The sequence below is a fragment of the Lytechinus pictus genome, chromosome 2, assembly GCF_037042905.1.
Source record: "Lytechinus pictus isolate F3 Inbred chromosome 2, Lp3.0, whole genome shotgun sequence".
Lineage (NCBI taxonomy): Eukaryota > Metazoa > Echinodermata > Echinoidea > Temnopleuroida > Toxopneustidae > Lytechinus > Lytechinus pictus.
The window spans coordinates 20150689-20172792 of record NC_087246.1 but is presented as its reverse complement, the minus strand read 5'-3'; the positions used below and the strand labels follow the sequence as shown (position 1 = coordinate 20172792).

General features: G+C 37.8%; 1 protein-coding gene across 1 annotated transcript; it reads right to left on the bottom strand.

The window, feature by feature from the left end:
• Positions 1-2322: 2322 nt before the first annotated feature.
• On the bottom strand, positions 2323-21098 carry LOC129254600 (ATP-binding cassette sub-family C member 10-like). The gene is made up of 19 exons (XM_064112507.1): positions 20918-21098; positions 16159-17703; positions 15511-15636; positions 14776-15006; positions 14228-14384; positions 13487-13725; positions 13074-13325; positions 12370-12468; positions 11948-12137; positions 11481-11729; positions 10307-10454; positions 9689-9872; positions 8986-9201; positions 6688-6815; positions 6025-6194; positions 5551-5711; positions 4723-4976; positions 4045-4288; positions 2323-3522 (listed from the first exon to the last, which is right to left on the bottom strand). The coding sequence occupies exons 2-19, from the start codon at positions 17662-17664 to the stop codon at positions 3313-3315; spliced, it is 4764 nt and encodes a 1587-aa protein (XP_063968577.1). The 5' UTR covers positions 17665-17703; positions 20918-21098; the 3' UTR covers positions 2323-3312.
• Positions 21099-22104: the final 1006 nt, after the last annotated feature.

The window sequence follows — 22104 nt, the reverse complement described above, 5'->3', positions numbered from 1 at the left end:
TGTTTCAATAATTTATTTCTTCTGAAAATATTAATTTATAAACACATTCAGTAGGTCTAGTCGTTACTACAATAAAAGTTCCATACAATTCTATTTCAATTCCTTTGATTTGTTATTTTAAACTTTAGCTCCGTGATTTTTTTTTCAAAATGAACCTGATAAATCTTAAAATAATCTTACTGATTTAATTTCAGCAAATTTTGACTATAGATTATATTGTTGAATCAGACAAAAAGAAACCGATATCATGGGTAAATTCATGGCATCATTGGTTAGGGTATAACAATTAGGTTAGGTTTTTCAAAACTTTTTGACACAAAACTGTTCTTACTCCGGTAATGAAATAAATTGCTTTTTCTCTACGAAAAGGGGAAAGGATATCACTCCCAAAATGGGATACTCTTCATAAATGGAAACAATAGAGTACAACCTTTTTTCCAGAGAGAGGCACATGCCCTCCAGGACCTAAACCTAGATACAGAATATAACAGTTTTCATATAACCACACTTTTTATTATGCATGAAAGAAGATCTATGAAAATTAAAATAAACTGTAAATGTTGAATTTTGACTTAATAAGGATCCAGCCTCATTTTTTATTGCTACCTGAGCAATTTCAAAATAATTAAAGAGTTCCAGCCTCGTTTTATTGTATTAAATTGTTTTTAAAAAGTCGTCATAACGGATTTTATATTAAAAAAAATCATCCTTTACCAAACAAGAAGTAATGTACCTTTGACCATAATTGTTTGCAGTGAAAACATATCATAACACAACTCGTGTACTGTATTTTTATACATGTTTAAAGGTATGTAATACATTAACAAAAAATAAATAAAATTAAATTATCCATCACTTCAAAATGCGGACATGAACCTTCAATATGCAATCGAATCTAAATTTCCCGAATTGGAATGATCAGGTTCCTCTGATGCTCAATTTACCAGCATACGTTTTCCTAAGATTTGGCCATCTTGCCATAATCTGTAAAATATTACTTGATTTATATGAGATCATTTGCGAACTTGACAAAGACAAGGTGGGTGTTTCATAAAGCTGTTCGTAAGTTAAGAGCGACTTTTAAGAACGACTGGTGATCCTTTCTTCTGGTAAATGATATTCACCATTAATTTCATTGGTGATTATTAAGCATGTGAGAAAGGATCACCACTCGTTCTTAAAGTCGCTCTTAACTTACGAACAGCTTTATGAAACGGCCCCCTGATAACCATCACAATGTAAATATATTTTTAAAGTTTCTTCAGATAGAATTTCCCTAATAATTAGCAACACTGTCATCTGAGACACGCTCACTACCAAAGGGTCAATGGGTTTATTTCCAATTGGTCCAATGCCAACTCGTCTACTATCATTTGGTCTACCATCAGTTCGTCCACTATCCACATGATCTAATTGCCATTTCGTCACCACTTGGTCTAATAACCAGTTGATCCAAAAGCCTTTTAGTCCATTTACCATTTTGTCTATTGGATGAAGTGTTAATTGGGCAAAATTAATTAAAAGAAAATTGGTATTAGACCAACTGGTTACGAGACGAAATGGTCATAGACGAACTGGTGATTAGACAAAGTGATTATTGGAAGAAATGGCATTAGACTAAATAAAGGTAGACCATGTGATGATTGGACGAATTGGCAAAAGACCAATCGGCAGTTAACCGTTTAATGAATGAAACTTTTGAGGAGAGGGAAATCGCGGAACATGGCGTACGGGAATAAATTTTAAAGAGTCGCAAGCGTGCAAAAGCACTTAACTTTTTAAAGCAAAAATCTAATTTTGTGACAGATCTTTAGATATTATATAGAAAACGGCATGACGAAAACCTCTCGTTTAAAATTTGAGTCATTGCCTTTGGAAGAGGGGAGAGTTCCAACTCCAAGAAGCTTATCGAAGAAAGTAAACACAAGTAGTCCCTTGTGGGCAACAGTTAACCGCATCGATGAAACCCATTTAATAGGTTGGATAGTCTGGTACTCAGACATTTTGTAGGCGCGATTTATCATCTAGCTCTCCCTCTTTGCTGCCACCTGTCATCTCTCCCCCGGGCTCTCCCCATCCCATCTACATACTCTCTCTTCCTCTCTCCCTCTGCTTCCTCTTCTGCTTCTTAATTCTTCTTCCCTTCTGACTCAGATCCTCCTTCTTCCCCCTTCTTCCTCATTCTCCTATCTGTTTCACTATCGATTCCACTTTCCATCTGTGCAATTAATGAGTGCTTACTCATTAATATCTATTGCGATCTCATTTTTCATACTTTAAGAAATATTATTTATCAGTATTATCATTGCCACGCTAAACCTCATAATTCCATCATTTAATTAAAAGTTGTGAAGTGATTTACACCACTCTCATTTACATAACAAACCAAAAATACATTTATAGAACAGTATACTGGTCTATGAATTAGACTAGTCAATGATAACGAGTTTGCTGTCTTTCAGATTGAAACACTGACTTCCGAGTTCCCGAAGATTGCCTACATGGGAAACTCGGAAGTCAATGTTTCAATTTAAACGAGGCCAAACGTGTTAGCACGCTCAGCAGAGAGACATATACACTGAATATAACATATCTTGGCTTATACTCGGTCCTTTTCAGCCATTCAAAGTTATATCTGGGATAGCTATCAATTTAAGAAGTCCTATTCATAAAATGAAGATGAAATAACTAACAAGAAAACGAATCATGATGTCCAGAATTTCAAGCAAGTCAGATTTATCAGCACTAGCTTGCGGTAAAACTAAAAACCACAGCCAAGAACCAGTGATGGGCTATGACTATTGTGTAAATAACATATTTTGGCTACTCCCTTCGAAATGCAAGTTGATAATGTCTGTGTTTAGAGGGTTCTTGAGTATATTTCATCTATTACCAGTTCAATTTACATGCTTTAAAGCTTATTCTGGGATACCAATTCTTGTTAATAACTTTTCCATTATAACAGACAACTTTTGTTACAGGAGAGTTTCATTCAACCATCGAGCTATTCAACCATGCAGCTCAGTTGGAATTCAGTAGTTGTATATTCTGTGGTTATCAAGCCCTTATCGCACCCGAGGGCATTCTGCGGTCTGGGGGATGATAAGGTTTCTTGTGGGTGCTGCAGAGAAGTCAATGTTTCAATTCCGAGTTTGCCAGGGCTAACTCGGAGAGCTTTTAACGGGACATTTTCGTAATGGGTGTCATATTTTATCAAGGCCTTTCTTTTCTTCTCTCTTTCATGGATTTTTGTTAGTGGGGGTGCCCTAAGTTCACCTCCCCCTAATCTGTACGCCTGTTATCATAACTTGACTACATTTCTACTGTCGTAACGTTGGTCTTTTCAAACTTGGCCACCTTGCCTCCATCCATTACTAGGATACGATCGCTGTCTTTCAGAGTGTTCAGACGATGGGCAATGGTCAGGATAGTGTTATCCTTAAATTGCTCCTTAATGGCTTGCTGGAGTAGGTCATCCGTTGCCATGTCGACGCTTGCCGTGGCTTCGTCGATGCACAGAACCTGATTAATAGATGATAAAGATGATGCTATCATTTTTTTTGCATATTAGCCCTTTGAGTATAGTAAATTTCAGAAAGTGGTTCCGAAATGAAATATAATTGTGTTTAAGCGTACTGCACGCGTATGTCGATAATGCCTATCATAACAAAAACACTGCATATAACAAATCGATTAAACTTCCTATATTTTAATATATAATTTTGTGTCCGATCTATGGTAGCTATATTTCATGTAGCGCTTATTTCTTGTGATATGAATCACTTGAAACAAGAACGTCAAGTACGTCACACAAATGAATGTTCAAGTAATCTCCAACATAATATATGTATCGAACTTGAATATAGACATGCGATTTGCACCAAATTTTCTCCATTTTCTAACTTTCTATTTTTAACTTTACGTGATATTTCTTAATTCGTTATCATTACAATCATATATTTTGTGTCCTCAGTTTCTCGTGTGACCGCCACTAACAATTCTAACAATGTGGAAAGTGGTATATCCTTGAAAGCAGAAGTATACCTGTGCTCTTGTGAGCATGGCTCTAGCCAGACAGACCAGCTGCTTCTGACCAGTGGAGAACTGCTTTCCTCCTTCACCCGCTTGCGCATCCAGTCCTCCCATGCGGGAGACTACATCCTCAAGATGGCACTTCTTGAGGACACTCCAAAGCTCTGAGTCACTGAACTGTCCAACAGGGTCGAGGTTCTTTCGGACGGAAGCACTGAAGAGGAAAGGATCCTGGGGTATGATGGCCAGTTTGGACCTACAAAAAGAGAATGGCCAGGGGGTATTCTTAAACAAACCACAACGGGTAACATGGCTTACTTATCAGGAGGCACATCGCCTCAAAATGGGCAAGGATGTTCCATGTTAATTTCATATCTACCCAAATTTATAGTTGATGCATTGTCTTTGGAATAGTTATTTTATTTATTTGTTTGTATGTTAGAGTTTTAAAGCATCTTTAAATATATTTTAAGGTATAAGTGAAACAATATTATATCCAGTCTTTTACAAACACCTTCTATCTATTTGGAGATCAAATGACTTCTGAAAGTTGTGCTCTTATGTACTGAACAAATCAAGCTGAATCAAGTAATCATCATAATCCATGAAATAGCTATAACAACTCGTATCCATTGTACAAAGCAAATTAACCTTACGAGGACAAGCCACTGACACTGTAATAGGACCTACCTGACATCTTCTAGCGACAACTGAGACAGGTCTACACCATCAATGGTCACGGAACCCTCCTGAATCTTGACCATTCTAAAGAGGACCAGGAATAGAGTGGACTTCCCTGAACCAGTCCTACCCACGATGCCAACCTTCTCTCCTGGACGGGTCTCGAAGTCGACCCCACTCAGGGCCTTGGGGTGATCCTCACGGTAAGAGAATTGGACATTGCTGAACTTGACCACACCACGCTGAGGCCAAATTGGAGGTGCCTGTAACGTCATGTAAGAAATATTTATGTTCACCTTATGAATAATGTGAACACCATTTTCAGTCACTCGCGTCATTTAATTGCATTCTTCAAGATTTCGTGATTATTCCTTTCACATCATAAAAAAATTGTACATTCTAGCCTCATAGGGCCTTCATGGCACTAGTGATTAGGATAGAGACAAAATTGACAATTAATGTACATTTTAACAACGTTATAATCCCCCAATCCCGCGGTAGAACACCTGCGTGGGCGGTGATCCATCTAATTTTATTATACATATTGTTATTGTTTTTTTTTTTAATACTTGGTCAGTAAAATTTAGTTAAATATATGTCGTTCATCACTATCACAATAAGAGCATCACTACTTCCTCCCAATATTGCCATCATCATCACCAACATCGTCATTATCATCATCACCAACATCATCATCATCATAGTCATCATCATAATCATCCTCATCATCATCATCATCACCATCACCATCATTATCATCATCATCTTCTTCTTCTTCCCCTTCGTCACCACAACAATATCGACAGCCATCAAAATCACTACTACCACCACCCTCACCTTAATCATTCCACCCTGTGGTTCGTTTGGGATAGCTGTGGTGTAATTATGTACTCGCTCTGTGCTGATCATCTGTTTCTCAATCTCTGTCAGTGTATTAATTACAGCTATCATTCGATGTGTGTTGGCCAGTGCATACGTTACAGCCAGTCCGACCAAACCTAGATCGTTAAAAGGAAAAGGAAAAGGAATTAATTGTGGTGGTTTCTTGAGTTTGATTAGAAAAATGATGTACAGTACCGAACAGTCACAAACACAAGAAGTGTATGATTCAACAACAAAGTAACTCGAAACTGAACTTTCCTTCAACACCTTGGTTGATAAATAACTGTTATTTTAATAAGAATAGTTCTAAACAAAATAATTTAGAAACCTACATACTGACATAACAAGAAATTGTAGTTGGTTTCGCCGATGTGACTGCTTATAGCGGGAATAAGATCTTTGATAATCATAATATAGGGAAATACTAACCTGGATCAGAAGTCTGAAACTGATGCTGTAGGACTGCCGTGACGGAAACTACTGTTACCATAGCAACACCAAGCATGTTCAGCCTAAAGAACAGCCAGTGAGAGACGGCATCAGAACAGAACCAGGCTCGTTGATGAAGCTCTAGCCTAGAGCGGTTCTCTTTACGAAATCTGTATGATAATCGCAGATAAGAGTCATTTGAAAACAACATTTTATATTTTCATTATATTTTTTATATACTGTATTTAAAAAAGGAACTGATTAATTTTTTAAAAGTATGTCACTGTTTAATCATTACTGGCTATTAATTGCTTTGATAATACTCGATTTATTAACAATCACGACTAAACTTCTCATATCTAGTAGTTTTTGTCAAAAATATTTCTATTATATTCTAAAAAAAGTTTTATTGGGTCAACTCGCAATTAAAGTTTAGAGATGATTAGATGACGTCCGAAAGACGCAAAGGATTGTCAACTAATGAACATCAAAACGTATAATAAAAGACATGACGTCGTGATGTTTTAATTTAGTGGCCCGCAAAACGTAAATAATGATGTCAAAATAAAACATCCTCATATTGACGCAATCATTCGACGTAAAATAGAATGTGACATTTATTCTACCAATTTCTGCTTTAAAATGAATATTTAGAATGCTCACCTCTCTGTTGCTCTCATGCCTTTGATAACTGTAAGACCGGATAACGTCTCGGAGAAATGACTGCAAATTGCAGAGTTGGAAATGCTGCAAAAGCGGCGTAACTCCCTTGAAGTCTTCCGATAATAGTCCTAAGGGGGAATAATTACACAAGTAAAACCTGAATTCAAAATGGTAAACACATATGTACTGATATTGAACGCAAATCATTTCAAAGATTAAAAAGGGGTGGAGTTTCGAGGATAACGGTAACAATATCATACATCGAGATAAAGAAACTTCACAAGTAATGATTTCAAATTTACAAAAGAAGAGGCTTGGTAAGATTACAACTCATTTATTGAAAACTGAATTATCACAGTTTTTACAACCTTCTAGGCCCTACTATTAGGCCCCTACTATTGATATTTTTTATTATCTACTAATCCCCCTACTCAGTGGCGTAACTACGGGGGGGCATGGGGGGGCACGTGCCCCCCCCCCCAATCGGCTGGCCAAAAAAAAAAAAAAAAAAACGTGAGAAAAGGGAGAAAAAGAGGGAGAAGAAAGAAACGTAGTGGGAAAGAAGAATTTATTGTACATTATAATGTTATATTATATTGTATGTTGTGTTATATTACATAAGAATTTTTTTTTCATAACTTTGTGAAACATAATGTGCTCAGGGCCTATTTGTTCATTATTCTTGGTAATAGCATTGTCTGTTTAACGAGATATACATGTACAATCATGATGTACCAAAACGTCCTGTTTTCAAGTCAATATGCACCAAATATATATCATCGCACTTCGAGTTATTATTGTTTTATGTAGTGACATATGCTTCTTTTCATGACTAATTAAAGTGATAGCCTCATTTTAAGGTCTGTATATAAAAAAATCCTTGTTCGTGTTCGTGCTTACGTTCGAATTAGTGGATTGATGAGATTTGTCTGCTCTTCATGAATTCCTGAAATCGGTCCTTAAAAGTCTCTTTTTCTAATGTAAATATCAAAAATTTTCAGCTCGCGCTTCGCGCTCGCATCATTTGTTTAGTGAAATACGTATGGTCATAGTATATTCCTACAAACAAGCCTTAGAATGCCCCTCTTCACATCTGAATTTCCTATATTTTCAGCTCGCACTTTGCGCTACTGAGATGCGTATGATAATCATGATTACTATGACTACAAAAGCTCTTCATGTGTTTGAATGTGATTCTAACAAAATCAGCAATCGCTTGGCACTTGCATTGGATGACTATGGTGAGATATGTATACTCTTAATGGATTAAAAAAAAGAAATAGTCCTTAAAATGTCCCTGTTTGGGGTCAATATATACACAATTTTCAGCTCGCGCTTCGCGCTCGCATCATTTTGTACGTGAAGTACGTATGGTCTTCGTAAATTCCTACAAACAAGCCTTAGAATACTTCTCTTCAGGTCTGAATTTCCTAAATTTTTAGCTCGCGCTTCGCGCTCGCAATATTTGATTGGTGAGATGCGTATTTTAATCATGATAACAATGACTACAAAAGGTGTTTCATGTTTTCTTACAAAATCAGCAAGCGCTTGGCACTCAAATTAGATGAGTATGGTGAGATATGTATACTCTTTTTTTGATTTCTAAAAAATAGTCCTTAAACTGTCTCTGTTTGGGGTCAATAAATACAAAAATTTCAGCTCGCGCTTCGCGCTCGCATTGTTTGTTTAGCGAGACGGATACGTATTTTTTTTTTTTTTGATAGCTTATTTTGACCCTTTTTAGGTATGAATTTCAAAAATTTTCAGCTCGCGCTTCGCGCTCGCATCATTTGATCAGTGAGATACATTACATATCCGTTTAATGGCACAGTCCTTAAAATGTCTCTATATAAGGTCAATAGGCCTATACCTGGTAATTGAGCGCGCTTTGCGCGCTCACTGAGCGACTCAATTTTTTTGCTGGTGCCCCCCCAATGCCGTGACCCACGGTACGCCACTGCCCCTACTGCAAGTTATGATATTGATAATTATATCAAATCAATGCTGGACCAGTCATATCAATTACGTTAACAAAATTGCTAGAAAGACTTGAAAATTAAGATAAATATTGGTTATAGTTTGATAAAGTTGAATTTCCATTATGCATTGACTGACGTGATTAGGTATCGTCATCATTGTAAAGGAAAAGTGATAATGATAAATTAACTCACTGACCGTAATATTGATATTAATGATAATTACATTGATTTTTTTTCAGTGATGATGATAATACATAAAAAAGAATGATAATAATAACACTTGAAAAGCATGGGGTATAACTACAACATATCAACCTACCTGCATGTAGTAGCATATGACTGCAAGGGGTATAAGACAGAATATAAACCAGGGTAGACTGTATGCGGTGAGGATAACAGCTCCGACAAAGGACAGAAACTCAGTCAGGAGGTGATGCAAGGCGAAGGTCATGTGAAAGTCAATCGTGAAGACATCATCTGTGAAACGATGGATGATGCGACCTACTGGGGTAGCGTTGAAGAACGATATGGGAGCCTGGAAAGATAGGAAAGATAATAATTAATGAATGTCATCGATCAAAAATGATAATACAAAAATTGTGTAATGGTGATGGTGTTTAGGAGGTGTAAGAGGAGGAGGAAGAGGATGTTGATGATGAGAATATTATGCTGCTGTTGCTCATGATGATGATGATTATTGTTATCATTATGATGATGACGATGTTATTGATTGTGGTTGTGGTAATGGTGGTGGCGATGATGATGAGGAGCAGGAGGAGGACGACGACGATGATGATGATGGTAATGATGATGATGATAACGGTTGCACTGATATTGATTGTGGTGGTGATGTTGATGACGATTATGAGGATGATAATGATAATAATGATGATGGTGCTGATGATGATGATGTAGTTGTGGTGGTGTTAATGACGGTGGTGATGCATTCGGATTTAAAGATATTCATGATAATGACAGTCATCGTCATGATTATCACGGTCACATCGAAGGACTGCACTTACACTAAGGATGCTGTTGAGAAGCCCATCATGGATCGTCGTAGCAGCACGAATAGCTCCATAAACAAAGAGAAATGTACTCAGCAGAGTGAAAAGAGAAGTGGTCCCGATTACTCCAGCATACACTTTGAGATAGAATAATGAGGCTGCTGTGACAGCGTTCTGGTCCTTGGTCGCATCCGGAAACCTGAGAGAAGATGGATCCAATGAAATTCAAGTGAATACAAACGGATCAGGCAGTTAGAGAAAATGAAGTGAGTGAACCTTAAGTGACATCCTTTTGAAACAAAATAGTATGGCATACGGTATATTTGCAAATGAGTTTGCGGAAAATGCCACGGATAGCCGCCTATATATCGACATTTTTACTCTTCAAATTCGATTCAGTAGGCAAGAAGTTATAATTTACGTTTAACTTTACTTGTTTTGTTACACCTGTTAAAGGTACAAATTAATCACAAGGACATATTTATGTCCTACTACCCCCCCCCCCTCCACTCTTGCAATGATTGAAGGAGAAAACTCCCGACAAGCACGGGATTTGAGGTAAGAACACTGCGTTATAACCCATTGATTTAAATGCTTAATTTTTCGAAACAGTACACCGAAAACTACACCTACCATTGGTCTTCCGATCCAATTTCCATAGAAATATTGAAGTACTGAGTAGTAGATGGCTGATGCGCATGCGCGGACGATACGGTATCCTCAATACTCTTCGTCTGGGTCACCCAGTGAGATAGCCACCAATCACTCATATTGCCAGTCACTGCAGAAATGCATATTTTAAAAATCAATTTGCTAGACAGGGTAGTAATAATAATAATAGCACTGGTGTAGATTGATTTTTAGTAGTAGCACCGGGAGGAATTTGTAGGGTCATTTGAAATAAGTTGGAGGCATATCCAATTATGTATCCAAACACACACACACTCGCACATGCACATACTCTTCCATACCAAAGGGCCTTCAGTTACTTATTTTAGCTTGTTTATCTGATTTCTGATTCAACAGTAAGGCTTCATGATATCATATCCATAGGTAAGCAAAGTGGGCGAATTGTTTGAAATAGTCATTTTGAAAATATTTGTAAAAAGTAGTAAGATACTTTTTCACTTTTTGGTTACTTTCTGCATCGATTTCTCGATCGGAGCAGTAGTAGTAGTAGTAGTAGTAGTAGTAGTAGTAGTAGTAGTAGTAGTAGTAGTAGTAGTAGTAGTAGTAGTAGTAGTAGTAGAAGAAGTAGTAGTAGTTGTGGTAGTATATTAGTAGTAGAAGAAGTAGTAGTAGTAGTAGTAGTAGTAGGAGTAGCTTTAGTGGTATAGTAGTAGTAGTAGTAGTCGTAGTAGTCATACTCGTAGTAGTCGTAGTCGTAGTAGTAGTAGTAGTAGTAGTAGTAGTAGTAATAGTTACTTTCTGCATCGATTTCTCGATCGGAGCAGTAGTAGTATTAGTAGTAGTAGTAGTAGTAGTAGTAGTAGTAGAAGAAGTAGTAGTAGTTGTAGTAGTATATTAGTAGTAGAAGTAGTAGTAGTAGTAGTAGTAGTAGTAGTAGTAGTAGTAGTAGTAGTAGTAGTAGTAGTAGTAGTAGGAGTAGCTCTAGTGGTATAGTAGTAGTAGAAGTAGTCATACTCGTAGTAGTCGTAGTCGTAGTAGTAGTAGTAGTAGTAGTAGTAGTAGTAGTAGTAGTAGTAATAGTAGTAGTAGTAGTAGTAGTAGTAGTAGTAGTAGTAGTAGTAGTAGTAGTAGTTGTTGTAGTAGTAGTAGTATAAGTAGCAGTAGTAGTAATACATACCTTGCATAAGGAAAAGTGTCACAAGGATGATAGAAGCTAGAGTATTCCCCACGGCATTCCAGTACCATTGGTAAACCTCTGACTTGACCACGCCCTCCTCTTTCTCCTCCTCATCTACCACTTTCTTGCCATCACCATTGCGACCTTTGACCTCAGACTCAGATACCTTTTCATCTCCTTTCGTTTCCAGTTTGCAGTGTTTCAGGTGACCGGAATATTTGGGATCGTTAAACACCTCATTTGGAGGTCCTGAAAAGAAAAAAAATACGAATAGATCATTATTATCCCACTGTAAATTTTGAAAAGTGCCTAGAAATAATTTTACCATGAAATGAGAATGAGACAGTATCGGAAGATAGCCCTTTTCAAAGAATGTGCCTTAGAATTCTTTGTAAGCAATGCACCACAGATGGATTTTTTTAAATTCATGGATTGGATTGGATAAATTTCTGTTTTGATATCCTTACCCTTTTTTAGGATCTTGAAATCTTCCATGACTACGACGACGTCGGCGTCAACCAGAAAACGAGTGTGATGGGTACATAGAACCCTTGTCTTGTGACGTAACAGTCCCATGATGCACTTGGAAAAGATATGTTGTCCTACTTGGGCATCCACAGCAGCCAACGGATCGTCGAGGAGATAAATCTCACTGTCCTGTAGATATGAGGTAAAACGTAATGATTTTAACAAGACTCGAGTCATAGAGTTTCATTGCCAATCACTTGATAATTTCCCTATCAATAGAAGGTTGTTTCAAGGGGCATATATTGTTTCTTTTTAGTCTCTCTCTCCCTCCCTCTCGCTTTCTCTCCTCTCTGGGTATAACCGTCACTCATTTGGTGGTAGACGCCCACTTCTTTTTACATATTAAACAGTGCTACCATACCTGATAGACTGCCCTGGCTAGAGCGACCCTTGCTTTCTGTCCTCCGCTGAGAGTTATACCTTTCTCACCAATCTCTGTCTCATCTCCAGCAGGCAGTATCTACATCAAACACAATTAAAAACTAAGAAATCATCACAGTCATCGAAGTTATCATATGGCATAGCCAGGGGTCAAGGCAAAGTAAATTCATGCGCATCAAGAGAGAGGGTTGATATTATTACTCTGAGATTTAAGTGATGCAAAACTTCTTTCGACACCAATTTGTACCTTTACAAAGCTTGATCGTTTTTTTTAAGATTGGAATCAAACTAATTTTCCAAACACACCGAGAATAAATATATTAAAGAGTGACTAGGTTTTGTGAAATATTTCCATTCAATTAGAATTAACATACAGATGAACCAGCCCAAGGACCTTTGTGTTCTCCGGGAAGTGTTGTATCCCTGGCTCTTATAGGTATACTTTATCTCTCTGGAGAGCGCATGCAAGCCTCTACCACCAGGAGAGCGTTTCATGAAAAGGCTTGTTGAATATTTTATCCGACAGTTACCATAGTAACAGTGGTTCTTAGCCAATCGAAATCAAGGAAAGTTGTCAGATCTGACAACTTGTCCGATAAAATAATATGAAGAAACACTCCCCTGGTTATTTTCCTCCCCATACAGAATATTCTCCGCAAGGTGTGCTCTAGCTATTGCTCTTACCTTGATATCTTCCAGGAGAGCGCAAGCCTCCACCACCTGGCGATATCTCTGAGGGTTGTACTCTCGACCAAAGAGAATGTTCTCCTTCACGGTGGCATGTTGTAGCCATGGTTCCTGGGTTGCCACCCCGAACCCTTGCCGAAGCCCGGCCACACTGATGTCGCCCCCTTCCTTCACCATATCAGCAAGGATGGAGGACAGCAGAGAGGTCTTCCCTGACCCAACTTTACCGATGACACCGACTAACTGGCCCTGTGGGGTTTGAGCAATCGAGGGGAAAAGCTAGATATGTTGCATAGTTTACATTTTTGTATATACATGGCTTGAAAATTTAAAGGAACATTCATCCTTCCCACCAATATTCCAGCCCGCTACATATGGCCCTTCTATGGAGTCTGTATCGTTTTATTTACCTTTGAGATATTTAAATCAATTTCCTGAAGTTTGACAGGGTTGGGATGCTCTTCCACGTCATGTCCTTCGTTCCCTTCACTATCCTTGGTCTCATTTTCTTTATCGCCCCTTTTCTCATCCTTCCCTTTCTCTCCATCTTTCTTGTCGTCATCTTTCTTCATTGGATGTTCCCAGTAAAAACATCCATCCTTGATTTTCAGAGCTGCTGCTTTGTCCTTTTCTGATGAATGTTTGTTGCCTGTAATGAAAAAATTGAGAAACATTACCAGGATCTCTAAAAAAAGACTAAATGCATTCTTGTTTCCTTACGTCGGATGGTACGCGACGAACAAAGTCATTCCGAGAGAATCTTAGACACGTCTATGAAAACCAATTAGAGTAACACGCAAGGATATCATTCCTAACCGTGAACCCATCATTATTTTCATTACTTTTTTTTTACTGAAAACATGTCAATTATAATTATCAAAAGATTCTTTTTACCATTATCAATATAAAAAAAAAGTTATATACACCGAATCTATAGACACGGGTATGGAATATCGCGTCAATTTTCGACAAGCGTTTAGTAGAATTGTTTTATCAGGAGGTGCATTCATTAATGCTCTGAAAATTTTTGACATTTTTTTAATTGTGTGAGCATAATTAGTTTAAAACTAATAGTTATAAGCCTAACTGATATCTTACTTTTAAACAAAAGTGGACTTGGCTCCTTTCGGAAATAATGAAACTCGTCATACCTGATAAGTAATAAGAAGTGAGATCTGTCTCTTCTATGTCCATGTACTTCTGGATTCGTTTAAAGGAAACCCAAGCTTCGAGAAGACAATTCAAGACCCATGGGATTTCATTGACTGGTCCTTGGAGCATTGAGAAGAGGGCAAGACTTGTAAAAACCTGAAAGGCAAGAAAGGGATAGTTTAATAGATAGAGCAAATTAAGATAGAGTAAATTCACTTTATGAGTTATGATCACGAAATAAATTATAACAAGAACAAATAGAATGACCACAAAGTGTTTGTATATAATTATGAATATATTTCGTAGGCCAAATTCTTCTGGGTGAGTGGGATTAGCTTGGTAATTAGCTGCATAAGATTCGATAAGCAAGGAAAATAGCAACGGTCCTATATTTTAGCTATATTTTTTTCCTTCAGGGAAAATGTATAGGAGGACGTTTGTAACTTTCAGAACAGATTTATGAAACATACCCTAGATAATGTAAATAAATACAGACCATATCACCTCCGTACCAAATATCATTTTGACCCACTTTCTCCCAACTCACCTTCGCAGCGGTAAGTTCATTGCCATCAAGCAGCGTGTAGGAGGTGAAAGTCAGCAAAGCTATGAGGATCGGTGAGGTGGAGCAGACATAATGATTCAAGGCACAGAAGTACCTGATGCCCTTCAAACTACGAAGCTCTTCAGAACGAAGTCCATTGATCTCTTTCTTGAACTGGCCTTCCCAGGCAAAGAACTTGATGACACGCATTCCATTTAATATCTCGTGCATCATCTAGAAAATCACACGACACAAAATGTAGAATTTTGGAGAAATGCATGTTTCAAAGAGATTCTTGTCAGTAATCCCTCCTGACAACTTAATTGCAAGCTATGGTGAAATTCTTTCATCTTAATCAATGACTGATTAATGACATATTAATAAGTGTAAAGGAGGCTTTTCATAAAACACTCCCCAATCAACTAAAACCGACATTAGCTACAATCTAGCTACAATGCATTAAAATGGGACTAGGAAGTCTTAAAAGTGGAGTAAAGATCTCTCCCCTATTTGGGGGAGGAGAACTAACCGATTTTGTAGTCATAACCTTGTAGGTTCAAGTTCATGTTTATTTGAATAAAACCAAAGACATGAATACAAATACCATAAATAAATGGTACAGATATAATAAGTGTATACTTGAAATGCTTTAGGTCCCCTAACAGCATAAGAAGCCAAGCTTGTGAATGAAATTGTCAAAAGGCACATTTTTGGGACCCCCCGTTCTTAACAGTATACCTTTACTCTGCTATCCTTCTGTTTCATCAGTTTCCGGTGGTACCGAACGATCTTTGCCAAAATGAACTTGGATAAAGGCACGATTAAGAAGGAACACCCCACTCCAATGAGGAAGGATACGCCCACCTGAAAAGAAAAAGACAGAGAGTACATTAAATGTCTCGACCTTGCCCCCATTCCCACCCCCTGCCACTTCAAGGATATCAATATTTTTTATTCAAAACATGCACAGATTACCGAGGGAGTTTTTAAAGATTAACCATATCTTCCAATATTAATGATTTTATTGGATCGAAACTGTTGGTATTAGCAGATTATAGGACAGTGCATTCATGAGAAGGGACTCTGTTGTTAATAAGACAACATTTTTCAGCATAACAACTCTACCAACTACAAACACCCCTAATTCATTTTTGTTATATTTATGATCTGGTTTATGTCAATCTATTCGTGATCAATTATCATAAACTAACTTTATTGTGCACTCGTGGTCGCGGTGGAGGTTTCGCGATGGGAGATATCCGTTAAACCCCCTATAAATTTTCGTTAATTATTTTCAATTTCAAAATCTAAAATTGGAAGTGGAACATGGATTTGGACTGGAATGTTCAATTTTTCTCCTTCAATCAAAGGCATGGTAACATGTACCTGTTGGTAGAGCAAGAACAGTGTCACGATTGTTTCCAAGAGCACGCTCCATGCATCATTAATGGAGTGGGAGATCCGGGAGATCCTATTTGCATCCACGTTCATCAAGTTGTTGATCTGACCCATGGTGAAAGTCGACAAAGATCTGGCCCCAACCGCAAGGGTCTTCCGGTACAACGAAGTCTTCACAGCTACCCGCAGCTTCATCATAAGTTCTATAATTCGGTAGTGAAATTGGCTATTAACGATCGTTTGAAGTGCAGTGGCGACGCACAGGCCAAAGGCATAGAAGTATCCATTCTTGACGGGTTCATCCGAGTTCTCAAGAAAGGACAAGAGAGCGTGTAACAGCAAAGGACTGGCAAACTTGCATGTGTTGGACACGAGTTTGAAAATACCAAGGGTGAAAATCTGGAACCAAAAAGCTCGCAGAATGGCCCGGCAAAGAGAGATTCTCTTTGCATTGTCGAAACGTGGCATTTCGTGATCTTCGGCTTTCTCCTGAAACACAGAACGGGCTTGTATATTACCTCGTCTGCTTCTGATCGAATCGTTCTTGGTCGTTGTGAGATCCTTGATACTGACCGAGTCCTCAGAATCGAAAACGTCTTCAGCGAATGATGTTGACCCTTGTTGGTAGAAACGAGAAAAATAATCCTCTACTCGACTAGCTCTTTGATCCTCTGGAAACTTGTAAACATCGCTGGCTTTCTTGAGCTGACCTGCAGCACCTTTACGCATTATATCCTGGACCCAACTGAAAGTAAGCCTAGATAATAAACCAGCATGCTCCGCAGCAATACCAAGGTGGTCGGCACCAGCCGAAGGCTTCTCCAAAGACTTGGTATCTTCATAAGTGTCATCGTCGATGCTTTGACCGGTAGAACGTCCAACTTTGTCTTGAAATAAAACAGTGTACCTTGGTGGTGGCAGGAGGCTCAGGAGATACAGAACTTGAAGCATACCTGATGCTACAATTACGCCTTCCTGCTCAAAGGTAGTCGAGGTGTTGTTCAGAAGCTGTTTGATCACCATACTAAGACGCATGCACTGGGATACAAACGTCAACGACCACACCAATACCAACGGTTTGTGTGTCCGGGCCAGCCGAACACTCTGCTGTCTTAGCTTCCACGTGTAGATTGACAACTGAAGCCAGGCAAAAGCCGATGTTCCATCGAGCAGCATGTCATCTGGACCTGATCTTGCGATTGAGGTGATCCGCAGGAAACCCAGGGTATGCACCAGTACAGACAAGACCGCAATGACAAGGCGAACATCCGGAATGGATGACTTCTTTAGAGTAGAGCTTGTTGATTTTTGGTCAGTGTGGTCAAGACAGACGTACAGCGCACTGACAAGTGCCAATAAGACATGACTGCCAAAATGGAACATCCACTCGCTCTTGATGCTGTTGTACGAACAGTATCCAAGGTTCTCTTTCTGATACCATGGGGTGTCATTATTGATATTCCTCCAGCAGAAGAGCACAACTGGAGAAGCCATCTTGGTGGCACTTGGTGACGCCCGATGGTCCTACAGGTACTGGAATCATGAAGCGAAATAAAACAAAATGAATATGATTATAGTCATAATTCAAATTACATATCGTTCAATCCAGAGGCACAGGAACATGTACTTTAATTGGGAATACCCTTTCCGTGAGAAATGTTCCTTTATAAAATGATAGGAGCCCCCTTCCTTTATATTACTAGTAACGTGGGATGAAAAGTCGGTTTTCGATATTGGGAACTCCTCTTTCTGTTTCTTTGCTCACCAAAAAATTCAGTAAAAGCTTTTCCCATTTTTATGTGTCCCTTTTTATGAACCCTGTATCAGCGCAAGTTTCACTTGAATATTATCTTAAAGGGGAAGTTCACCCTGACAAAAAAGTTTATTATAAAAAATAGCACCAAACATAATGATTTAAAAAATGGTAAAGATTTGAAGAAAAGCCATCAAAGATTAGAAATTTTTATTTGTGACGTCATGCATGTCATTATGTGGGAAGCTTCCCCACACATCATATGGTAAAAAAAAATCAAGGAAATGTTATTTTCACTAAAAAAATGAAAATGGTTTGATACATGATGGTGATGATGGTACATTTAGTTATCAACAGACAAGTTATTTCGCACCCGCTCCTGAGAGCAAACAAAATTACGAACTACTAAAATATTGATTTTGTTTTGCATCATTATATTACATTTTATGGGGCAGCTCTCCTCGTACATGACGTTACAAATCAAAAGCTTAAAATTCTAATAACTTTCTTATAATCTCTGATGGATTTTCCTCAAACCTTCACCAATGTTTACTATTACTTTTTCTGGTAATTTTTACACAAGACTTTTCTTCTGGGTGAACTTCCCCTTTCAACAGACGTTGATTTATAGCACTAACAAGTGGAATGCCTCTGGCGGTCTCACCTGCATCACGCAATTCAATATAGCAGCAGTGCTGACTTTGAAAACTACTATCAAATAATTATTCACAAAAACACCATTTATATAATGAAAAAATACTACGTTCATTGACATTTGACCTTGATCATGTGACCTAAAACTTGTCAGTGAAACTTGATTACCCCTATATCCACATTTTATATATACACTATATCTACAAAATTTGAAAGTAATGACATCAATCTAATAATTACCCACTAAAATGGTCAAAGTTCAATGACCTTACATGACCTTTGACCTTGATCATGTGACGCGAAACTTGCACAGGATGTTCAGTGATACTTGATTACTCTTATGTCCAGGTTTAATGAATCAGATCCATAAACTTTCAAAGTTATGATGGTAATTCAACAAACAAACAAAAATTGGCCAAAGTTCATTGACCTTAAATGACATTTGACCTTAATCATGTGACCTGAAACTTGCACAGGATGCTCAGCGATACTTGATTACTCTTATGTCCAAGTTTCATGAATCAGATCCATAAACTTTTAAAGTTATGATGGTAATTCAACAGATACCCCCAATTTGGCCAAAGTTCATTGACCCTAAATGACCTTTGACCTTGGTCATGTGACGTGAAACTCAAGCAGGATGTTCAGTAATACTTGATTAACTTTATGTCCAAGTTTCATTAACTAGGTCCATATATTTTCTAAGTTATGATGACATTTCAAAAACTTAACCTTAGGTTAAGATTTTGATGTTGATTCCCCAACATGGTCTAAGTTCATTGACCCTAAATGACCTTTGACTTTGGTCATGTGACCTGAAACTCAGGCAGGATGTTCAGTAATACTTGATCAACCTTATGGCAAAGTTTCATGAACTAGGTCTATATACTTTCTAAGTTATGCTGTCATTTCAAAAACTTAACCTTAGGTTAAGATTTGGTGTTGACGCCGCCGCCGCCGTCAAAAAAGCGGCGCCTATAGTCTCACTCTGCTATGCAGGTGAGACAAAAACGGCGTAAAACGTGAGCATATTCTGACTATAGGTAGGAATACTGTAGAAAGAAAAATAGGGCTCAATTCAGTTTTCCCTACCACATCTGATCCATCGTCTCTTTAACCTAACTGAAGAGAACTTAACACCAGATTTTATTACACTCAGAATCTTGAGATGATTTACGGAGGGCAGACAACATGAAGATATTTAGTGATTCTATTACTTAATAGCAATATGCATCAACTTTCCACTAAAATTCGTAAATGTTTACAAAATGTATATACATGTACATAGCCTTCTATACATATCAAATTGCAAAATTCATTGTCAATTAATTTCTTCCGTTATCATTTAAATTGGGTCTACGCATAAAATGTTAAATGACTTGGGTTTAAATAATAAATTGAATATGAATCAATTGTGCTTATTTGTGAAATCACGACAGAGCGGAGAGGAGAGGTTGAAGGAAATTATTCAAAATTGTAATAACTCCAAAGATATACAGAAAATGAAATATACCGGTATAGCAGTATATCACTATACCAGTACAATGGATTCAATTGATACAGGACTAATTGCATTCATGCATCCGAATGTACAATTTGTTGTTGCTATTATGGTATATAATTCGTGGCGAACGAAAATAAGATGGTGTATTTGAGAGTGCAATTGTTGTCCACTGTCAAAAGTAAACATCACTTGCAATATTATCAAGGCACACTTTCCAATGAATATTAAGAGGATAGTTGGGATAATAAGATATTTTGCCCCCCCCCCCCGTCCCTAAGATCGATGTCTCTGCATCAACTACCAATATCACTACAATATAATAATACTCCTTTCAAGATAAAATAATGATGGGTAGGATTGTAAACGAATAAACGGAATGAATGAATGAATGAATGAATGAATGAAAGAAAGAATGAATGGATGGATGGATGGATGAATGAATGAATGAACGAGCAAATTAACGAAAGGATAGACAAATAATTCAAATGATAAATTAATAAATAAGTATAGATAAATCACGTTAATTGATTTGAGGTAGAAATTGTCCCCTGAAAATGTATGTCTCAAAATACATTAATAAATTAACAGACAAATCGTGAAATATACTGATGAATAAGAGAAAAGTCAAGTATACTATGAGATATATACTTTAAATAAATGGAAAAACAAATTCAAAGTCTCTATAGATAAGTAAGCCTATTCATAATTACGATCATATCTTCATTTTGAGCGGCTTCGGATTTTTTAATATCTAAAAGCATATTTATAAATAGAAGATTGACTAATCCAAGAGGTAATTTTATTCTAGCAGGAATACGAAAGGACAGGTGACTCACCGAAATATAACGATGAAAATCTGTTCCGTTTTCAATAAAATTTGAAACTCTTCGGTGAAGCCCATGCAAGCAAGCAGCTGGAATCACCAATGAGGAAAAAGTTGAAATGGAATGTGATCTCCGATCCACCGGACCAGCCCTCTTTTTTATATCCACCTATCAACACCATTTTGCTGGAGATTCCCGGGCTTCTCTGATGATGAGAGATCCCAAATTTAGCTCGAGTTCGAGACACAGAGAGGAGTTCAAATACGATTACGTAATACCTCCGACTGCAGACAATGATCAGGTGAATCACTCCCCGTGTTACCCTGTTGCCACGGGAATCCAGACCGGCCGGCCGACAAGAGGCGCGCGCCGGAGCACTGAACCGTAGAAGTGAAGGGAATGCCCCCCTTGTTATTATGAATGGGGGTATGATGAACTATTTTATTTTTGTGGTGTGCGGCAGATATCTACGCGAATATATTACGGAGTTCTCTTTCAGGGACTTCACACTAAGAAAACGCTTTCACAAAACCCCCTCCCTCGACCCCCCGCTTAACTTTGTCTTATATTCCCCTCCCTCTCCACACCCCCCCTCTCCTCTCTCTCTCTCTCTCTGTAATTTAGAAGATTTAAAATAAATCCAGATCGGGTGGGTGTTTCATAAAGCTGTTCGTAAGTTAAGAGCGACTTTAAGAACGACTGGTGATCCTTTATTGTGGTACATGGTATTGAATTGGCTATTGTTTAGCGCGTATAAGGGTTCACCAGTCGTTCTTAAAGTCGCTCTTAAATTAAGAACAGCTTTATGAAACGGCCCCCATATGTGAATAGGGACAATTCGAATACTACATTTTAACCTTGTGGATTCAATAAAAGATTTGAATAAGTTAATCCTAAAGATCAGAAACGAATCAAAATAATATTCGGCTGGTCCCTATTCACAACCGATCTGGATCTTCATATTTATAGTGTATAGGCATAATATTATAATTCGAATATTAGATTTATATTTAAACTTGTGGATTGAAATATAAGGCTAAAAGATTTTAATAAGTTTATCATAAAGATTAGAAATAAATCCAATATTCGGCTGGTCCCTATTTATCTTAGATCCCTTAAAATCTAGAGTGTATAGGCATATATTATATCCCCCTTCTTTAGTCTTTGATCTGTTCCCCCCCCCCCCCATCTTCTCCGTA